The sequence below is a fragment of the Populus nigra genome, chromosome 1 (assembly GCF_951802175.1).
Source record: "Populus nigra chromosome 1, ddPopNigr1.1, whole genome shotgun sequence".
In the NCBI taxonomy this organism is placed as follows: domain Eukaryota; kingdom Viridiplantae; phylum Streptophyta; class Magnoliopsida; order Malpighiales; family Salicaceae; genus Populus; species Populus nigra.
Genome location: NC_084852.1, coordinates 16,451,716 through 16,474,949, shown reverse-complemented (window position 1 = coordinate 16,474,949; position 23,234 = coordinate 16,451,716). Strand labels below are relative to the sequence as shown.

Genomic DNA, 23,234 nt, shown 5'->3' with positions numbered 1-23,234 from the left:
TACATGCTCCTGTAAATCAGTATTTGTTCCCATCTTGGCGTGGATGGTTTGCAGGAGTGGATAGGGTGTGGGGAGCTAATATGAAAGTAAGGGTGCCATTAAATATTTCTAAGTGAAATGTAAGAAACTCAAGTAAAAAAATTTATTTTTTTTCAAGTGTAATCAAAATACTTCTTTAAAAAACAAACCCTTAAGTTAACATTTCTATAACTTTACCCCCTCCCAAATATACTTGTGATGTTTCCTTGTAGATTGAGGGGGGGGCAGCTATCTCACGTTCATGTCTCTAGTTGAACTTTGGCGTCACAACAATGCTTGCAAAAAGGCCAATCGAACATGAACCTGAAAGGAACTAAGAAAAAGGAACCAAAGCTCTGACATGTGCTAACTCCACACGTGGAGAATAAAAGGCATCTCATTCACCAAGCTACGGATTGTACTAGTTGTGTACCCGGCATAAGAAATGCCCATGATACGAGAATGAGAGGCGCGAAATGATGTATGCCCAATCACAAGTCAACTGTCTATCTCGGTTACGTGCGCCGCGCACGCCATAATATCATAAAAAAAAAAAACTCTCCAGGTGAATATGCAATCTATAGTAGTCTTATGTCATGTCCTTTCTACAGGGAGCAAATATCCCACAAGACCACAACAATCCCTATCATAGATTCTCAGTGGCTTGTCGTTATCCATTATAACTAGCAAAAGCTAAAAGGAGAATCAAGTCATTGAGCCTACCAATCAAGGCGCAGCATTCACAGCATGATGCAAACCAACACAAAGTTTAAAGCAGCTGTAAATGCATCATTCACAAAACTGACAAAACATAAGCTCTATGATAAGATGGCTTTTTTTTCACTAGCATAATAATTCAAGCAAGTATGAAGGATAATTAAAGCCTAAACGATGTTCAAAAAAGAAAAAGAAAAAGAAAAAACAACAAAAAGCTACCGAACCTATTTTGTTTTAATACAAGCATGAAGCATTCCTCCCAGGGCCATTAGCAATAGGGCGATGATAGGCTGTACTATTTTCACAAAACAAAGGTGAAAATCTACAAATGCTAAGTGAAAGAATAAATGACAGGGTTACAGATCAGCAGCTCTTCAAACTCCCAACTCACATGCTCCGAGGAGCATCACTTCCGGCAGCAGGCTTGCGATTCAAATATCGAATTACAGCATCTTCAACCCTGTTCAATGACCAAATAAGTACAGATGAGTGGATGTTTCTTTTTAATTTTGTCATGTGCAGGCTTTCATAAATTGAATTAGATGCCCAAATTTGTCTCTTTTTGACTAAGCATTAGAATCCTCAAAACATTTTCCTTTCTTAATCTTCATAATTTTGTCTAGGCATCCTCATGATGATATTGCAAATTCTGTGACTAAATAACAAAAACAAGCCCGATCATGTGATCAATTAACAGTTCTTGACATCAGAACTAAAAAGAAAAAAGTGATAACAATTTGGCAAGTTGCAGGTTAAGCAATTGCATAATAGAACCCATATTTATCATCTTTCAAGTGACATTGTTTTGAGCAGGCAACAACATATTTGATATACATCTACAAGTCAAATTCTAAGATTATTCATCAAGTCAACCGTGGCATTCATATAATGTGTACATGGACAGTAGACCTAAAATAGAATCTACGGATCAAATAGATGAAATGAAAGAGGTTCAAACAAGGAGAAATAGAAAATTAAACTCACCATGGCTGGTTAAAGAAATCTGAGCGGCGCTCTTTCTCGGCATTTCTACTAGCTTCTCCAGCTACCAGCTTCAAATCCTTGCTTTGAGATTCAATGAGAGCATTGACAAATTCGACAGGTGATTGACTAAATCCAAGGAAGAATGCGCGTCTCCGACGATGTTCATGAATTTTCCTTATAGCAGTACATATCGCCTCATCACAAGTATCGATCTCTTTATTCTTCTCAGCATTTGCCAACAAAGCAGACAACTCCCTCTGTATTGGGAATGGCACGTCAACCACCACATCATAGCAGACAGTTCCAGCTGGACTATTCCCCGATAGCTTAATTTTATGCTCCAAATGTATCGGCTGTGGAGGAGATAAATGCTGAGATATCCTCTGTGAAACCATCGTGAACTTCATCTTTGATTCCCCAAATACTTTCTGAAGAGGTGCATCGCAATTGAAAAATGAAGGGTCCTCAGGGTTCTGCAGTTTCCTAGCCTTCACATAATGCCAAATTGCAGCTATTATTCTAGGACGGGTTTCAACCTCTATACCAAGAACTTCCATCAAAGCTGGAGAGAGCTTAAATTTCTCAGGCACATAATTCATTTCCAATCGTATATTCACAGAGAACTCTTTGTCCCCTTTTCTCTTGACTTCAAAACCCTCGTGAGGTGCAGGTGATCGAGCATGCTCCCATATAATGATATGATTATCAGGATATAGTCTCTGATCCAGCTGAATTGACACTCTCTTGAAAAAAGATGAGAACTTTGGGTACAATGGGTTTGATTTCTGGACTGCTCCAGGCTGGTCAGGGTCTACCCCATCTTCCAAGATTCTCCCGATAACTTTAAGAGTCCAAGTCGGAGGGTCAGCATTTGGCTTCTTGGGGATTGTTCTTATCTGATTGGCAAATGTATTGAAGACATAAATTCGAAGGGTTTTCTGAACACAAGGAGGACTTTTAAGCGCCTCCTGGATGTCGACCTTCTTTCTAGCTAAAGCAGCATCAACACGGGTTTCAAACTCAAGAAGCTGGGTGTACAGAGCAGACTCTGGCAGAATTGCTGCTACTCTATCTTGTAGCTGCTTCTCTGGTAGCTTCTGCTTCTTCCTACGTGCAGCAGAAGAAAGATCCATGGGTTTCAATGGTGAAACCATGCTCGACATGGGAACACCAGGAGGTCTACCCAGAGGTTTCTGAGGGAGCCGTTTCGCACTAGCATTGCCAGGAGTCGAGAACGACGGTGAAGATGAACCCAAATTGCCTATTCCAGCACTCTGATTTTGGTTAAGAGAAACCCCTTGCGCTTGTAATTGCGCTTGGAATTGTGCATGAGCTGCTTGAACTTGAGCAGCGTGAGCTGCTTGTGCTTGAGCATGAGCCTGCTGCGCTTTCAAATGGGCTTGCAAAGTAGCCTGTGCTTGGGACAGCTGGAACTGACCACCCTGAAAGCCAGCACCCATCTGCGCTTGCGCTTGTGGGAATGTTGGGTTCGAACCCATCGATGGATTGACCATCCCTGAATTACCAAATGGTGACGAAGATTGCCCCAAACTCTTTGGCGGGTTATTGTTGTTGTTCATAGACATAGCTAATCACTATATAAATTACCCACTAAATTAGCCTAAAAACAAGCTAAAACTACCAATCCCCAATTACCTTCGAACACCCAAAGCATCTAAAACTCTGCCATAATTAAAACCTTAAAGAAACAAAAACCCACCAAAAATATGCAAATCTAAACAAATTTCCCCCCTTAGAAATCAAGAATCAAACTTGAATGGAAATAAAGAGCTATAAGCCCTAGAGAAGCCCCAATATTTAGCAGGAACGAACAGCGACTGAGCTTCAAGAGGCAGAAATGAAAAACCCTAATTTCACAAAAGATGTTAATTCAACCCCACTTTAACACAAATCATTTTGTTCTAGATAAGGAAGATAAAGACAGGAAATAAAAATCATGGGTATCTATCTAAAAGGGAACCTTAAAAAAAAAACATGAAGAAAAGGTTTTGAGTTTGGATTTGTCAAAAGGAATTCAAATGAAAAAACCAGATGAGATGAAATCTTACAGAAGTGCCGTTAAGGTAAAAGTCTACTGCTTCTGGTTTTTTTTGGTAGTTGTTCTCTTCTGCTTCTTAGTGAGCTAAGGCTAAAGAGTTTGCAAATAGAGGAGAGAGAAGACTTGCTTTCCTTTCCTTTGCTTCGCTTTGTTTCTCTCTCTCTCTCTCTTTCTGTATGCCTTTGTTTTCTTTTCCGTACGGAAAAGAAAGTGAGAGATAGAGTTTAACGTAGAGGACGACTTGTAGTTTAGGGTTGAATGACGTGTCGTTCCGAAAGAGAGTTGTTTTAGAGAAGGTTTGTGTGAAGGGATAATGGGCTGAACCCCATGAGTATAGAAAGGCCTAAGACTTCCAAGCAAGCTTAGATTACAAGTCCGAAAACCTAAATCCAGCCGACCAATCAGAAAAATTCTAGATGAGAAATGAGGGATTTAAGTTTACATGAAATAAATGGTGAAAATCTTACATTCATTTATGGATTATGGTCATGACGTTGTGTTTTTTATCAAAAAAAAAAAAAAGAAGTTGAAAAGGTCACTAAAGAGAAAACTATAATATGTAAAATCAATTATGAAATAAAAACCAAGATTTGAAAAGACAATACATTTGGTTCGTCTCGTAGTAGGATTTCGTTACTATATTTAACACAATAAAGCCAAATCTTGTAATGTAACGGACAAGCTATTACAACTAGCATTAAAATCTTTTTCCTGGATTTATTAGTTATTAATAAATTAACAAGAGATAAATAAGTTTTTTTTTATTTTAATTACCCAGTAAAACAACCAAAACCAACGTCTAGAAGTATTTTTATATCTTCATAATGATTTTTTTATTATTATAATATTATTTGAAGCCCAATTTCATCAACCAATCAAATTTGTAATTCAGATTAATATAATTTTATAAAATATAAATTAAAAAATTAAAAAACGATGCAGTTTTACTTCTTCTTTTTCCCTCGCAATATCTAGAGAAGGTGAGAGTTCAAGGCAGAGGAACATGGAAGATATTGGAGGTAATTAAGGAATCTACAATTATAATTAGTTGTGAGATATCGTATAAGTAAAGTATTGGAGGGATTCGGAAGCTTCCGAGAGAAGATTAATGGTTAATGATGCTTTGATAAATTTATCAGGACACGTCATCATGCTCGAGCAACACAAGGCAACCATTGCAATCAAGGGGTCATGGATATCTTTTTGAATATCCAATAAATAAATTATAGGTAAATACATCTCTTCGTGGAGACATTTCAACTAGTTATTTGAGTGAAAGATGACAAATTTTGCCCTGGCTTTAGTTTACTGTGTCGATTTATGAATTTTTATAGACCTTTTCATTATAATTAGTTCTGAAATATAGTATAAGTAACGTTTCAAATCATTTTGAATATCAAGACAAGAAATTAATGTTAAAATTAGTTTTTTAAAATGCTTATTTACCTGTTTTTTTTTTAAGAAACCATTGATGAAATAAGATGAATGTAATGAGAGTAATATAAAAAATAAAATGAATTGAATTATGTCTTTTTATGTTAGCGTATATACTCTATAGCCAATCAATTGGTTACACGGAATATTAACTTTGTTCATGTGTGTGTGTCTATATATATATATATATATAAACTTATTTATCTTTAATATTCATTAAATATTTTATTAATGAATCTAGAGTAAAGAAAGAGTCATTAGAACAAAAATGTTTTGCAAAGAAAATTATAAAGTTGTTATAATTATAGAATTTCTATTACAACAAATTATTATTCCTAAATTTCATGTTCAATACTTTATTAAAACTAGACATTACTTAAAGTTGTTGACACTGATACATATTATGTTTTTTTATTTACGAAAGGAAGTAGTTGTTCTTATAAATTGAGATATAAAGACACTTAGAACTAATATGTAAGTGCTTGTCAGATGACACATGACAGTTGTGTAAGTAATCTTTAGATTTGAGATCACTAAGTTATCTTATATAGAGAGTGTTATGTTTTTATCTTGCTACACATTGTCCTGATCAAGAATAACAAATAGACAAATATTGGGTATAATATGAATTATATAAAGATATTTAAGTAATTAAGAGATGATTCATCACCCTAAGTAAATTAAGAAAAATGTTTTATCTGTTCTCAAATAATATTGATTGTAAATTTTTGCGTAAGGTGGAATGAGATTTGAAAAGAGTTTCAAGTCTTATTCAAATAATTAATGACCATGGTATTAAAAACAAACATGATTTAACATAATAGACACACTCTATGCTATAATATCTAAATGAAACATTGTTGATGAAGGAATAATAATTACATTAATATACTAGTCACAAAAAGATTAAGTCAAATCACTTATGATTTCCCTAATATTTAAGGGATCATGATAGGTTATTAGACATTGCATTTGATCTTCAAATATAAGTTAATCAATTATTGAATTGATAATAAATTAATTTATTTAAATTTAATCCTATTCATTTAGGATTGTGATTTATACTTGAGATAACGTATTAGGGAACCTAATGGGTCACACACATAAGAACCATTAATCAGAAATTAAAATGAAATGATTAATCAATTATGACTTGATTGTAAATAAATTTTATAAATTGAGGACTAAAATGTAATTAATAGAGGGCTTACAATTCTAAATTTAGAAACAATTAAGGGAGATTGAAAAACTTCTAAAATTAGCCTAAAATAATATACATGATGTTATTTAAAGGAAAAATTGATATTTTGCTATTTATAGGGTTTTTATGTTTCTGTGTAAATAGAATGTTATGCTTTTTAAGGTGAGTATAATACAATACTTCAAAATCTAAAACACAAGAAAAAAACTAGCGCTCTATGGTATAACAATTTTTTTTTCTTGAAAGGGTTTATAAGATTTCTCACTAATAGTTCATGTGATTTACCATTAGAGATCAATTAAATGGTTTGTGGTTTGTGACAACTCAACCATGAAGCAAACATTCAAAGCCGGAAAAAAAATATGATCTTCAAATTTTTAAATTTATCATTTTCGATGCGTCTATGTGTTTTAGGAAACCCAACATCTTAAACATGTAAACTTAACTTATTTATTAATTAAATTTAAATTAAATAATATAATTAAATTCAATTATAGTAAAGAATTGATTCTAATGAGTATGTTAAAGTTTAAACCTTGGAAATCAAAGAAGTGAGCAAAATCTCTTTAATCACTAGGTAAATCCTTTGGATTTATAGCTAATCTTCAATGCTATATAATACATCCACTTTTATTGGACAATGGTTATAAGAGTAGAATTTCTTTATCATTTTGAGAAAAATAGAGAGTTTTTATATATTACTTAAAGGTATTTTAAAATTCTTCAACAATGTATTTTTTTTCAAGAAAATTATTTTATTTGTTTTGATACACATAAAAAAAATCCTTAACAAAGTTATATTTATCTCAAAAAAATAAACATAAAATAAACATTTCCAATCAAATAAATTCACCATTTTTTCCATTACATTACGATATTTAAGGGTTGAAATAAAAAATAATAATAATGTAAGAGTGTCAATCAAAATATTCTATAATTTCAGACAGTGTTTGTAGCATGACTGTTGCATGTGTTTAGTACGCTAAGCAGAACATAATTAATAAGACTAAACAAGTTGTTTAATGTTTGATGCACCACATTAGATAAAACAAAGACAAGGATCTGTTCTATCTTAAATGTTTACAAAAAAATATTATTTTTCAAGATTATTCATTATCTACTTATCACTCATTTATTTTTTTAATTTGGTGGGACTAAAGCTTGACCAAGTTTACTTAATTTTACTAAAATGAAATTTGGCAAAAGTGGGCAGTGGCACTTTGAGCACTGTGTGCTTTTGGCAGAATTAACTGTAAGTCTGATCTTTCTTTTCCTTTTCCTTTCTCCTCTCCAAGCTCCAGCCTAGTGCATTTTCCTAACGGCATGTTATTGTTCCTTCTGCAGCATATTTGTCATAGCAAGTCCGTATTGAGTTCGATTTTGTCCAAAAAGGGAGGACCAATCAAGGAGGAGGTAACTTGCTAAACCATTGCTGGCATCTTAAAGCAGTGATCAATCAAGTTTCAGATGATTGCAAGCACAACATTTATTCAATGGATACACAACAAGAAGGAGATTCTTTGTAATTTAGAATAGCATTTTGAATTTATATAGCAAAGAGGCTTCAAGAGAAATCAAGTCAAGTTTCCACACTGCATTTGAACTCAGATGTGGATTTTGTATGATCCACAATATATGGTAATGGATTTTTTTTGCGTAATTAAACTCTATGGGAATATTGAACCACAATCTAAGTGTACAACATAAAAGACTGCTTGAAGTTCTTGTTGACATCTGGGTGCCTTTGAAACATTACACTGGAAAAAAGAACAGAAGATGCAAAGGATGGTCTAAATTTTACTTCACGTGCTATGTGGACCTCAGAAACGCAACGACTTGCTTCACGGTGACGGATCCTGTTAATGCAGCTGAAGGTCGTACTCCCAGATTATGCTAAACGACTGAAATTTGCTTTATAAGATCCCTTTTATGATTTTTCCCTCAACATCTTTGTTTATGGAAATTACAAATTGGGGGAGAGATATTGTGGTATAATTTGTTGGATTTGCAGCCTGAAACTCAGCTGGCGTCGAGAAAAATCAAGATAGCACAAGCTATATGCAGTGGTACTACTTATGCCCTTGTAGTCGGGGATGAAAATTTAATCTGAATTTAATAAATATCATCCTTATTCTTTCTTTGAATAAATAAGTATTTTTTAGATTATTACCTTATCTAATATATAATATAATGAATAAAATATGTATATTATTAAACTCAACCTGAAACTCGCCAACTCGAAATATATATCGGTATTATATAGATAGATACCCGAAACCTTATAGATAATTTATAAGAATCTCAATTTTTTACTCAATAAACAATGAATGAATAGAGTAGAGGTACAGATATAAAAAAATCCAAGCCGTGCCATTTCCATCCCTACCTGGAAGCAAATTTGTCTTTGATTTCTTTTTGTTCGTCTCACTTCTCAGAAGCTTTTCTTCCTGCAAGACATGTATTTGCATCAAGAACCCTATTGTGGGGGGATGCGTTTACGAAACTTGAAATGCATATCATCCCATGGTGGTAGATCATCTGTCAGTATCTTCTATCACGTAAAATCTAATGCAGAAAAAGTTGATAGGACAAAACAATATAGCTGCTCTTAGAAATGATGGTTGACCGCATCTAGGTTATATCAGCAGTCAGCAACTACGAAGCAATCTTTATTGCTGATTTTGAAGAATTTATGTTCACTTTGAATTCCTGCAGCAACTTCGCAAGAACCTTCAAAGCGATCCAGGTTACATTCTCGTGGTTAGTGGAAAATTCATTTTCACGAATTAACTGTGGAGTCAAACCAGCAAAGTGTTCCAAATTAAGAATCAGTGACGGCAGTAGAATATGACAATTCTCCACGGGATTTGCTTGGGCAACAACTCAGCTTATTTGGGTGCGGCATTGCTTTATACTCTCCCCGCTTCTTTTCTTCTTTTCTGGACAATTTTGGTGAAAATACCCTATTGGAACGTGATAAACTGCACTTCATGATGGTAATAGAAATCAAGTAGATGGAACAGGAAAAAGGAATAATAAAAATGTTTTGACAAACAGAGTTAAGAGTATCAAATATCCCAATTCAGTAAACAGGTAATGCTCCTTTGCTGTACCGATCTTTCAAGAGTTCCAACAAATCTAACCTAGACTCGTTGGTATCAAGGTCATAATTATTGCCATATGTTCCTTGATCTGAATATGACATCAAACAAATTGACAAGCTGTGTTATCAGAAGATAACATCAATGCCAGAACACAGTTCAACATGCCAAGATCCGAAGTCATTGAGAATAAAAGTACATACAAGACACTCGACCGCTATAATTCAGCTAGGTTTCTTAAATACCCACATCCACCACACAATCTGGAGAGACACCTAACGAAATACCTGAGGGATGTATTGAAAATATATATTGAAGCATCTAGTGTGCCAAATCCTAATTTCAAATGTAGCTATTATTCGATACTCATATAACAACTCTATAGAGTTACTGCCTAGGAGTGTCAAAATTCAAGCTACCATAACAGAGCAGTTCAATATAAAGTTACTCAGCCTGTTTTTGCCACACTCAAGAGGCCTCCATTGCAATTCTTCAGCTTCAGAATCAGGTCTGCAGGTGTATATAGCCATGCCATCCCCGGAATAAGAAACTGTGGATGTAGATGCACCTATTACAAGTAGTTCATTGCCCAGAGACTTGAAGGCTACACCCCATCCTTTGTTAGAATCTGCTCTTACCGGCACTGCTCCTAATTTCTTCCATGTTCTGCTCTTTTTCAAGTATACCTTCAACTGGTTTGATGAAGGCTCAAGGGAGTAAAGCTCATTGTTCACAACAGCAATGAGGGGTGGAGATTGGAAAGTAGCGATTGGTGTATCCTCCAACATGTCTGGGATCAGGTCCCATGCTTTTTTATCCTCATCATAGGCTTCAGCACAAGTCAGAACATTTCCCTCCTCGTTCCGTCCTCCAATCACATAAAATTTGTTATCCATGAAACAACCAGAGCAAAGCTTTCTTCTTTGCCGCATCCTTGGAAGGTCTTCCCATGATTTAGTATCTGGATTATATTTCTCTGCACAATTTAGAACATCAACACCAGTGCCGGTCACTCCACCAGCTACAAAAGCAAAGGCACCACAGGATGCAGACGCAAACAAACACCTAGGATTGATCATGGAAGGACCCTTATTCCAGCTGTTTGTTTCCAATTCATATCTCCAAACAACAACCCCCTCTATCTCCCTGCCTGAAATAATCAGATGGGTCCCTGCACAAAGGGATTCCTTATCTCCAAAAGAGAAACAGCAGTCTGCTGGTAGATCTGGAAGTTTCCTGCGAGAACAGAATTGTCTATCAAATGCCCACCAACTTTTGTCCCCGGTTGCAAAAATAAAAACAGATGATTCTCTAACACCAATTTCCCTCCTAATCTTAAAGAGCTCACCACTCTTTACAAGAGAGAGTATCCGCTTGTTCACGTTTGGAAACTTCCAGTACTCTGATCTTGGAACTCTTGCCAAAATCAGATTCTCTAACTCATCACTTAGTTGGGGAGCATAGGAGTAATCTGCATCCTGAGGTTTTACATTTGACGAATCACCAACTCTACCATTGCTGCAAGAGAAATTATAACAACCCGAACCTCCTCTACTAATTTCACAAACACCAATCTTTTTCATCGGGGGGCTATTAGAAGCAATCCAAGAGCTATTGCCAGAGTCCTCTGCCAGCATCCTTTTCTTACTAAGATCAGGATCATTTCTGCTCACATCCCCTCTTCCATCTTCACTCCCCGACTCTTTTCCTTTGGACATGGATCAAAGACCTTTTCAAAGCCTGAAATTCTGTGTCATCGAAAGAGCAGAACAAATAAAAAAATGCCAGATTATCATCAACAATCAAAATACCAATATGCAGAATTCATAGTATTTCAAAAACATAACGCAAACAATTTTGTTTTCAACAGCTAAACAGATGAGTGAATATGGAAAAACTAATCCCCTGAGAGTCAGAACCCAGCAACAAATATTTTCATACTATAGGAAATGATTAGATATACGTTAAAGATCTAGAAGCAGCAGTTTCTACCCAGATGATAAATTAAATCAATTACCATTTCGGAGACACGAAACTAATAAAAACTAACAAAAAGAAAATCTCCGGACCCAAGAGATTAAAGAGGATATGAATCCAGAAACATGGCTTGGATTTAGATTCCAAAAATGGGTTAACGAGAAAACCAACTACATAGACAAAGCAAACCCAGATGAAAACTTAGCAGCTCTATGCCATGAATCAAACTTGATCAAGATTCCATTAATGAATTAATAAGAACATGATTCAAATCCAAGCAAGAAACAGTGTACATATCCACCAACCTCAAACGATATATTGAAGTTCGAAATCAAAGAACACTTCTGTATCACCAGTTGATCAAAACAACAGAGCGAATCAACCCCAACAACAAAAAAACAATTTAACAAGATGAGAGCTTTAACCAAATTAGCCAAAAGGAAGGAGAAAGTACAGTGACATGGATTAGATTGGTAAGTAATCCACAAGTCAAAAGAACACAAAATGGATACACACCCAACAAAGCAAGGCCAAAAAAGTACCAAGAAATGTTCTTCAGACAAAACATATATACACACAAACAGAGAGAGGGAGGCGTACCAGTTAAGGTAATTCCCAGTCAAGTCAAGTCAAAGGAAGTGAAGTAAATGAAGGGACGGTTATAAAGAGAGATAGAGAAAAGAAATCATCAAAGAAACGAGGGTTTTAAGGGTTAGAATTAAGAGAAAAAAGATGAGAGAAAATATTTAAAAATCAAGAAGGGAAGAGAGAGGAAGAGCAGAAGGAGGAGATAGAGAGAGGTTTATAATAAGTGTATGGATGATGGTGAAAGAGTTCAATTTGAAGACAACCCATTTGTTAGAGAGGATTTCTTTTCTTTTCTTTTTCTGAAAAACATGCTTAATTAATTTAGCTTGAGCTATTGTTTGTGGGATCATAATATAATTAATTTAATTATTCATTTTCAGTTGTTGTTGTTGTTGTTCTTGGCTGTTACTGCCATCATCACCTCCAACAACACAACAAAGCATTAACTATCTATCCTTTTCTTTTTCTTTTTCCTTTTCTTTTTGTATGGTAATTTATAATTTCCTTTTCAAGAATAGAGGATTCATTATACAATATTGTTTTTCTTTTTTTATTTGATTTGATAGATTCAAAGTAAATTTATTTCTCCAATCGATTAAATTTTTAAAATTCATTTAAGAATTTGTTTTCCAACTATCAATAATTTGAAAAATGATTCATAGAGTTAAAATCCAAAACCGAAAATTCATGGATGAATTATTCTTAAACAAGTTATTCATGAAATAAGTGTTGATTATAAATATTCACCATTGAAGTGTAGGCTTACAATATTTATAAAAACAAGAAAAAAAAAACTAAACATTTCAATTATTCTAAAAATAATATTTTACACGCGAGGAAAAAGAATTAAGGAAAACTTGATCTAATATATGAATGATCTCGGACACAATTGATTATGTTAAGAAAGTATATCCTTTCATGGTTTGATCAATTGATTATGTTAAGAAAGAATATCCTTTCATGGTTTGATCAATCAACTTCCTTGCATGTTTGAAATTCCATCCAATGGTTTGAAGCATGTGGGTCAAAACGATGAACATGTCTTAATCCCTTAATCCTAGTCCTTAAAATTTATTAATATATATATATTGGTTTTAAGGCCAAGAACGCTTGAGAGATTCGGTAAAACATGGTTTTTCTCATCTCTTTCTTGTGTTGTGTAAAGCAAGAAAAAAAACGAGATGTTGGGAGAACCATAATGAGATGTTTTTTGTTTGATTAGGAAGGTGTCAAAAGTCCATTTTGATGGGTGAGCTTATAGCTAGCGTGGAAGAAATCAAGGCTTTTGAAAACGATTTTATGCTGCTTTGTTGAGCCCGGTGTCATGGGCATAATTATCACATCCCATCTAAGTTTTGGTTAGGGATTGGATTTGAGTAAACGTAAATCTATTTTAATAAAACACATTTTGAAAAATAAAAATAAATATCACTTTGAATCAAAATAATAAAAGATATATTTGAAGTTTATCTAATTCCATCTTATCCAAGTTTAATCAAGTCAATTAAATAACATGTAATTAAATCAACTGACACCGTTTAGGAACACGGTGTAAACCGTGTTCTATAAAAATTTATTTTTTTTGTTAAAAGTTAATTTTATTTTATATTTTTTGGATCGTTTTGATGCGCTGATCTCAAAAATAATTTTTAAAATATAAAAAATAATCATTTTGATGTATTTCGGCACGAAAAGTACTTTAAAAAACAACTACAGCCACACTTCTATACATAATCTTAAAAAATTCAAAAGCAAATCTAATCCAATTTAAACTTCAACTTCAAATAAGGGATCACAAAATTTATCCATAGAGCTAGAACACATTTGATAACTGTGATGGTGAGTAGTTACTAATTTGGATTCTAATTTTTAATTTTCCTTATTATTAATATAGGATTTACAAAAAAATTAAATTAAGAATTTTGAAATCACCTTAATTTATGTAATTTTCTTCTAATGAGAATTAGCTTGTCTTTTTGTAAGCAATATAGGGTATGAATTCATAGTTTCTTTTGTAGTTTTTTTGTCGGTAAACTAAATTCGTTTATGCAGCTTACCTTAATTTCTGTAATTTTCTTAATGCATCAAATTAATACATGATGAACTGTTTTTTATATTTTTATTTTTCAAACTGATATTTTTAGGTATTTTTAATAGTTTTGATGTTCTAATGTAAAAAAATATAAAATAATTATTTTAATATATTTTTAATTAAAAAATATTATAGTAAGAGCACCCTACACGATTACACTAATTTAGACCGTATTTTGGGATGCAGAGGGGAACAAAACTATTGTTTCTGAAAGAAAAGGTTGTGTCGACTAATTTGAACCTCTTCTTTTATCAGATCTTGTTAGATGAGCTTTGCGGAAGCAATTCGAATCACGTTGTTGTATAATTTTGACCTAAACAAATCCTTTGATTTTGTAGTGGAAACGAGGATAGAAATTAAAAACTTTTTCATGTAGCACTTGTACTTAGTTTTAGTTAATCAAATTATTTATTTGTCAGTGTTTCAAGAAGACTGGTAATCATAATTAAAGAGATAGCGTAAGAGATAACGAATGGTTGTGGTTATTTTTTAAAGTGTTTTTTTATTTAGAAATATATTAAAATAATATATATTTTTATTTTTTAAAAATTATTTTTGATAGCAGTATATCAAAATAATATGAAAATATTAAAAAAAATATTAATTTGAAGAAAAAAAAATAAAATTTTTTTAAATTTTTTTCAAAAATATTTTTAAAACGCAAAAATAAACAGACCGAGTGAACTATTCTTGTTCTAATGTGTAATGCCACGCATATAAAGGAAGCATTAAAAAAAAAGAATGGCCAAATATTTATTAAAAGAAAATTATTTTAATGAAAAAAATTAAAAAACAATAGGGTTTTATTGTAGATAAACTTGAATTTTTTCCAAAAACAAGTTATGTTTTATATTGTAATTGATGAAGTTTGGGATGAGCCTCATGAAGAGTTCTTTTTTAGCTAATTTTTTATTCAGTTATTGTTATATTTTTATTTTTATCTATTTAAGTTATTAGTTTTTTTTATTTAATTATACGTTGTCAATTCAATATATTAAGTGTATATATGTGTTGGGTGTCTCTTGGTACATATATGATAGAAAGTGATTTACAATGAAGAAAATATGAAAACAAATTATATTTAGTGTCCAACTTTTTATTATTTTTATGTTTTATGCTATAAATAAAATGATAATTCTCTTACGAATTAGAATCTGAGGTTAATTTTATCAAGACACTTCATATTCAAACTCTAAATAAATAAAAAAATTATATTTGAAAAAAAAAAAAAAAACTATCCTCCCATTATACCCGAAAGCTAGTTGAGCTTTAACCTCTCGTTGAAAACCCAAAAGAAGAAAGAAAAGGAAAGAATCCAAGCAGCTCAATCATGGTTATCAAGACACAAGTACTTTTATAAATGTTGATTGGTACCGACTAATATAATCCGATTAGGCCACTTACTGCCTACCTTTTTTGTTTGGATTTTTAGCTGTAACGCTAAGGTAATTAGTTCAAACTCTCGCAGAAATTACGTGTTAGTGACGTTTGATCATGCCTTGAGTTCTGTAGAAATTTTACATCAAAATTATTCAGCAGAATTCCCTCTTAATTAATATATATCGTGTAATTAAAGCAATTAGGAAAGAGGATTATCGAGCTTGTAGCCCTTAATTAAAATAATTAAGGGAGTTCTTAAGCAAAAAACATAATGATAATAATTCCCGATTACTTTCAAAATTGACCCCATTTATTCAAAGAAAAAAGAAGAAAAATTAATCAGGGTCAAGTTTACATTTATCTAAAATAATGGATATATAGCTATAATTAATTTGTTTCCAGCACGAAATTTAGTGATTTAATTCATTTTTAGATCGTTTATAAGAAAAGTATAATTTTGTATTTGCGACTATTTAAAAACTAATATAATATACCTCTGATTTGTTTCTTGTGCTGTAACAATTAAATGGACTAATTAACTATGCCTTCTTAAACTTTAAATATATATAAAAACTTGGTTAGATAAAAAATATGATTTTTTTTTAAAATAAATTAAGAGGATGCTTTTAATAATTGATTAATATATGGGCTAGTACGTAACTTAATATGTATATTAATCTGATCTCCTGGTAAAAACAAAGACAAGAGACATGTTTATCTCTTAACTATCATTCAAAACTAAATTGAAAGCCAAAAAATAAATAAAATAAAATTCCAATTGAGTCCCACATATATATATATATCCATTGAACATTATCCAATTAAATCTCATCTTAAAATTCTTACTTTTAAAAAAAAGTGAAAAGGACTTATTTTCTTAAGATAATGCACCACCTCTAGACTGGTGGGTAATGCATGATAGATGGAGGATTCAATTGATAATTGCGACAAATGTGTCCTTTTCTTGTAAGAAATAACAACAATAACATTTTATTGTAAGAAATAATAATAATAATAATAATAATAATAATAAAAGTCCTCCCGCGTGTTGTGACCAGGATTTTCCCTTCATGAATTGGCTTTAGATGTTTCTTGTTAGCAGCACTTAGCACTAAAAATAGAAAAAAAGAAGAAGCTTGGGAGGAGTTAATTAATCCACGAGGACTTCAGAGGGTTCATCCTTAATTAATCAAAGTTTCTGAGTGAACAATTTGGAATTTGAGAGAATTGGCAAAGCTGACTCTTTTGTCGTTTGCCTTTACGAATTTGGAATTTTCTTCTTTCATTTATCCTTTCCCTCTTTGAACAACCAGACAACGAGCAAACCAGAAACCTGACTGCAATTATCACTTATTCAATTATGCACGCTCGATATAAGTTAATTATGCTCTTTTTTTTCCTTAAAAAAAACATTTTAAGATGATTTTATGGATATATTTTCCTCATCGATTAATTTAGTGTATTTAGAAAAAATAAAACCCTTCTAAAGATAATAAATAAATTAAATCTTTTTTCCACCAAGCTATGGTTACAAAATTAATGGGAGATTTAGGTTGAATAACTGAATTAATTTAATAAAAGAATAAAAAGAAAGAAACATAATATAAAAAGAGATCATTACCATCTTTTTCTTTGCGGCAAAGCTAATATTCTTTCTTCCAAAAAAAAATATATAATATTTTTCTCAGACAATTGGATGCTTTAAGAATCCTGGAGCTTACCTATTCAATTTGAAGTCTAATTAAGTGTTCATCTTTCTTTCTTTTCTGCTGTATGGTGAAGATATTCTTCGACCAGTTGATTGAAACTAAATTTATTATTGGATGATCATGAGAACATGCCTCTCGCATTGATTTAATTCATTGAAATAAATAAATCATTTATAATACATGGTCCTGGATAGTGGCAATAGGGTTTGAATCTATAAAGTCAAAGAATAAAGCAAACGCCCTCAGCCACAATACTAACCTCCTCTTTAGAGTCAATAAGAATAAATATAACAAGTGAGTTTTAACGAGGATGATCTAGTTAATATCACAACTGATGATCCTTAGCCATTATATCTGTTAATTTGTTGTAAGATTTGATAGTTTTATCCCATGAAATTAACTAGACCCGCTTGCAAAAATACTTTAAACTCTAAAATATATATGGAAGGAGGCCCCCCCCCTGATTTGATCAGAAGCTTACATGCAGCAGTCTCATTGAAGTGGCCAAGGGGGTCACTGGAGGCCTCCGGAGGCATTGCTATCTCACAAGAATCTAAGCATAAAGCGTGGACAATCACGTTTGATGGGATTCTTGAATAAACAAGGAGGAGAGAAGAAACTAAAAAGGAACCGAGAACTCGAAATCTGCCTTGGAAATTAATTCAATGAACAAGCTTTTAACATAAGGTAATTAATCTGGTCCGTGAGACATCCCATGAGCTGTCCATAATCAACTTTTTCAGGGAAAAAAGAGAGAGGTTGTTTAATAAGCATATGCAGATATGATATAGGGGAAACTTTTGAAGAAAGCAAAGCGCAACAAGTGGCAGCTGGTCTAGAAGCATGAGCTTGCTATGGTAACATTTGCAAATTAATAAACAATGGACTAGTTATAAGGCATCACGTCTGTCCTATTCAGATTGTTCTAATCAAGGTTATAATAGAGATAATTAACAATGTGGGATTCATTAGTTTAATGCAGCCAATTGCATAGAAAGTGGATGTCCATTGGATGAGGCTTTCTTTTATTAACATTAAGCATATTTTAAGGAAAGTTTATGTGTTGGCTCTCCACTGATTAGTGTGGTGGATTTACCTTTGCTCTTTATATATTTATAATCAAAAGCTGATCAAGGCTTCACTTTCATTGCATAGGTTTAGCATTTTTGCCAACACAGGTGCATGTAATCTCTTCAGCTGAGGGTGGGATTGGCTAGAGGACAAAGGCCTAATCAGCCTCAAGGACACAGATTTGGAAAAGGGCCGAGGCATTAAAAAAAAACCCTAGAACATAAAGAATGAAAGAAAGAATGAAACCCACTATTCTTGTTTTAGATGGCAAGAGATCGAAGCAGCACTTGTATAAATCCTTTTTCATGGAGATAAACAATCCTTAAAAAGGACTCGTTTACCTAAACCAGTCACTTTTTGGGATGCTCACGAGCCATGTGATGCTTCAAAAATGGGGTATAAGAGGACAAGTGCCTTGCTTTTAAAAGGGGTTTAAGCCTATAATAGATTAACGATCGATCATTCCTAATGCTAATGCAATGGCCCTCAAGCCTCGCACATACTTAAGTACCTTCTTGAATGTTTCTTTGTAATGCGACCATTTCACAGATGCCCACCTTCGTTTGTTTTTCCCAACTACTGTACTGACAAGTCACTAGCTAGCTAGGCTAATAACGAGAGAGAAGGCAACCATCAACATCAAATAGTTGAGCAAATGTCATTTCAGACGTGGAACATATTCATTTAGCTGTTGCTGTGCTTAGAGCATATGCCATTCGTTGATGCAAGCCATTTCAGGGCTATGAGCTCTCGTCAAATCAAGCATCTAGGTAAACTGTTTGGACAGTAAAAATTAAGCACAAGACGCTTTCCTTCACACCTCTATCATTGTTGACACGACTGCTCATGGACTTGGATTTGAGCAGGTATTTACTGAAGTTATTACAACTCAAAGTGAACCTTTCCGATCGAACCCATCTAACGTTGCCTGATTGCTAGGTTATACACAGCTAATTAAGTTATTTAATTAATTTGGATTTTATAGATTAAAACTATATATAAGAGGTGTTGTTTTCGCGTATTCCCACTTTTATTTATTAACTGAACAAATTGTTCAATTTCTTAATGAAAATAGAATATTCAATATGCATGATCGACATAGAACTGGACCTATATTTTTGTTCTTGTTTACCGATTCCTACCGTCTTATGGCCTAATTTACGTTGTATATTATGCTTGACTCGTTTTTACTACTGAAATAGCTAGTAACTAGCTAGATGAACAACTGACAGTTACCAAATCGCCTACCTGCTGAATTAAATAAAAAAATTGCTCAAAGCCAATATAATGATTGTAGATGTTAACCAGCTTATTTAGTAAAGTTTATTTCATTTTCACCAAACAACATGGAATCAAATCTAACTTAAAGCAACGATCGATAGTGATATTTTTTTATGATGGACTTTTCGTAATTTGGTTGATAAATAAATACATTCTTAATATTATGTTCTAGAGTTTCTTTTTTAAATCTTATGGGTGAAAGCATTAATTAATTTGAATACGAAAAGCCCTCTATTTTTGACGATATTAATAATAGATTAATATTTTTTATATATCATTAATAAAATAATAAATATAATAGATCTCTAAAGAGATCTTTTATCTATTAATGAATATATATATATATATATATATATATATATATATATATATATATATATATATATATACTGGTTTATCATATTTTTAATACTTTTATTATAAATAATCGTTCATGATTTGATATATAAGCTTAGAATTTGATAATAACTATGTTTTTTTGGATTTGATATATTCATTAGATCTATATTATTTTAGAATTAGTTGGTTACCAAGTCAAATATTTTAAATCTATCATATTAATGAAATCCATTTTATTTAATATTATTTTTATTTATAAAAATCTTAATAAAAAAGTAAAGTCATCACCTTCAATCTTCGTTTTAGACGGTTTAGAGTTTAATGTGGACGGGGGAGAGTCCTAAGGAGAGACTTTATGACTTATCTGTGTGCAAGTGAACGTGTTCTAATGTCCTCTAATCGGGAATTAATAAAATTTATTAAGAGAAAAGTGTCCCAATGGCATGATGGTGGCGGTGCATGCGGCAATACACATACATGCATATGCACAGCAGAGCCAAGTGTCGACATCTATGGTGGAAAATTCATCTTCAAAGGGGTCAACCGTCCTATCCTAATCATATACAAAGATTCCGATGACCAAGTGCCCAAAACAAGATAATATTTGACGGACACATTTGGCAGATGATTTAGAAAAAGTCCATTCAATTTTGTGAAACTCTGGAACCGTGTAAAACTAAAATTAGGGCTCCTGATTTCGGCCAACGAGGAACATGACATTTCCATTTTCACAGCAAATGATGTGACAGACATGGCCTGTTGATGACAGCACAGCTACAGCTGCCTGAAAGAGAGAGAACCATTTGATGCAATGCAGCGTTGCCATGATTAAGTTCTTCTTAAAAATATATTTTTAAAATGTAAAAACACACACAGACAGTATTTCTTTCTTTTTCAACCGCAATGAGGCCTCAAACTTCAGTCTTGCATTGCTGCTGCCTGCTGGCACTTGAATTCGAGCACACACATTAATGGGGCTGCTACTGTTTAATCATTTGACTAAAGAAATTTCATCATGAATTATCACGGGGCTGCTACTGCTATTGTAATTAAAGCTACTAGTTTTCCTCACCACAGTATATCTATGATTGGAAACTTTAAAGCAATTTTCCCCCATCTTTTGTGGTATTGTTTAGTAAAACAGTGCAAAGTTAAGCCCACCATACCAATACTGACCCATCTTGATCAGGCCTATCGACAATTCTGTTAGTTGGGCTCATACTTTGAAGGATAATGCTTGGAATCATGGCCCAATTTACCACTAAAGGCTATAATAACAGGGAAGCCCAATTCAAACTTGTCAGCCCAACACCCTGATCCAAAAGAGAGCCACCCAAACCAGAAGGAGAACCAACAAAACTCAACCACACCACAACCAAAGGACTCCCTCACTCATTCACTGTCCTTTTATCCATGGCTACCTCTTTGTCTCTCCCAAACTTCCTCTCCTTCTTCTCACCTTCAAACCCACCTCCTAAAACCCCGGTGCCACCACCCCAACTCTCCTTTTCCACCCCGCAAGCTCAAAAGTACAAGTCTTTATTGTTTTCCCAAGAGAGTGATGGTGGTCACTGTGGTTCTTTATCGACTGAATTGTCATCAGTTGTGTGCCCTTCACTTGCTTATTCAAATACCCTTTTCTTTAAATCAGCATATAATGTGCAGGTCGTTGTGGAAGATAACGAGCCTGAAGAGAGGTTGCTGAATAGGTTCAGGAGAGAAGTCATGAGAGCTGGTGTTATTCAAGAGTGTAAGAGAAGGAGGTTTCATGAGAACAAACAAGAAGAGAAGAAACGTAAGGTCCGTGAAGCTCATAAGCGTAATCGAAGAAGGTCTGTTTTGTTGTTGTTCTTTACTAATTTAATTCTTTTGTTTTTATTGCTTCTTTTGTTTGGTTGATGAGAAAATTTGAAAAGGAGGGATTTTGATGGAAGGATTTATTTAACTTGAGAGGATTAGTTGTTCATGGGTCTCATTGTAGTGTGAATTTTTCTTTTTTATGTTTGTTTAGTTGATTGGCGATTGGATTTAGGGTTGGATGAGATTTTTTTTTAATTAACATAATTTTGTAGTTCATAAGGTTCGGTGAAGAGTAAATTGTCCAGTCTTTAGAGTTTGGATGCTGACAGATTGAGGAATTCAAAACATAGAGATGGGAGTTTCGAGAGTTACTGTGTTTCTTATGATGCATTGGTATTCATGTGAATTCATCTTAATTAAGATAAATATTTATGAGTGCTAGGTGAAGCTGAGGAAAGAAATGCAGAACTTTGAATGCTTTGTTTCGTGTTGTTTTGGTTGGCCAGCCCAAATTTGAGGGGTAGAGTTTTACTTTACCTAAGCAATAGAAAGTTTAATCACTGCTGATGGGCTTATTTTGTTTCTAAGCAATCTAGCTTCACGCTCTGATTTCAATGGGGTTTCTCAGTGTGTCACCTCCTTGTGCTTGATTTTTTTTATTCTTTTCCCACTGCAATTATATTGGATTCCTTTATAAGTTCCTTTTCATCTTCTAAATGAATGGGAATTCAGATTTTCATCATTTTGTGTGTTGTGGTGCCATTTTCTGTGCTCACTGCTTACCCTCCGTGACAAAACACAACTGCTTATTTTACACACACGGGCACTTCAGTTTTTCTCAGTGATCTATTTATTGTCTGAATTCCTTTTATAACTATTTTGCTATTGAAGCGCATAACTCCACAAGCTTCTATATCTGATGAACTAGAGATAGGTTTGGTAGTTCTTGATTCTCAAGGAGGTGATGTTTAGTTTCATCCTTCATATTATAGATTCTCTATCATGTCGTTTGTTTGTTGTATTGCAATTTTTGTGAGTTATCTAGTCCCTTTTACTGGAAACTGTGTTGTTTGAATCAGCGCCTATTTGAATGGCAGGAATGAACAATGTTTTTTGTTGGATCTTTCATGACAATTGGTATTTACTGCTAAAATTGTCTCACCTCCATGACAGGCGCCCCCAGATGAGAGGCCCATTCCAAAACAAGCCAGAAGCATCTCCAAGCAAGAAGAATGATGATGATGACGATAACTGGGAAATGCCTGAAGGAGACGCTTCTTTTTGAAGCATTCACCCTGCCTTCTGACTGTATAATTTCTTTGAGATGTGAATGTAAGAGGCTATTTTTCCAATTAAGGTTTCTCAAGTAAACCATGTTATTTGTTTGACTCCATACGTTTCCTTTTTGTTGCTTTTTGTATCCAATGTAATGATATTCCAGCGTTGAATCAATTGAAGGACCCTTAATCTTGTGTGACCTGAA

At 33.3% G+C, this 23,234-nt stretch overlaps 3 protein-coding genes across 5 annotated transcripts; 1 reads left to right on the top strand and 2 right to left on the bottom strand.

Annotated features, from left to right (window-relative positions):
* Window positions 1-837: 837 nt before the first annotated feature.
* Window positions 838-3,976, bottom strand: LOC133670569 (SWI/SNF complex component SNF12 homolog). Of its 2 annotated transcripts, XM_062091095.1 has the most exons (3): window positions 3,789-3,976; window positions 1,720-3,587; window positions 838-1,195 (listed from the first exon to the last, which is right to left on the bottom strand). In XM_062091095.1, exons 2-3 carry the CDS (start codon window positions 3,303-3,305, stop codon window positions 1,123-1,125), a joined length of 1,659 nt encoding a protein of 552 aa, XP_061947079.1. In that variant the 5' UTR covers window positions 3,306-3,587; window positions 3,789-3,976; the 3' UTR covers window positions 838-1,122. The 2 variants fall into 2 exon arrangements, with proteins under 2 accessions (XP_061947079.1, XP_061947071.1); XM_062091087.1 differs by having other exon boundaries at window positions 1,720-3,976.
* Window positions 3,977-9,472: 5,496 nt separating this feature from the next.
* Window positions 9,473-12,406, bottom strand: LOC133668282 (F-box/kelch-repeat protein At3g27150). Of its 2 annotated transcripts, none has more exons than XM_062088060.1 (2): window positions 12,092-12,406; window positions 9,473-11,262 (listed from the first exon to the last, which is right to left on the bottom strand). In XM_062088060.1, exon 2 carries the CDS (start codon window positions 11,230-11,232, stop codon window positions 9,925-9,927), a length of 1,308 nt encoding a protein of 435 aa, XP_061944044.1. In that variant the 5' UTR covers window positions 11,233-11,262; window positions 12,092-12,406; the 3' UTR covers window positions 9,473-9,924. The 2 variants fall into 2 exon arrangements, with proteins under 2 accessions (XP_061944044.1, XP_061944051.1); XM_062088067.1 differs by lacking the exon at window positions 12,092-12,406 and adding an exon at window positions 11,797-12,079.
* Window positions 12,407-21,308: 8,902 nt separating this feature from the next.
* LOC133680802 (small ribosomal subunit protein bS21c) lies at window positions 21,309-23,234 on the top strand. The gene is made up of 2 exons (XM_062103800.1): window positions 21,309-21,783; window positions 22,925-23,234. The coding sequence occupies exons 1-2, from the start codon at window positions 21,365-21,367 to the stop codon at window positions 23,034-23,036; spliced, it is 531 nt and encodes a 176-aa protein (XP_061959784.1). The 5' UTR covers window positions 21,309-21,364; the 3' UTR covers window positions 23,037-23,234.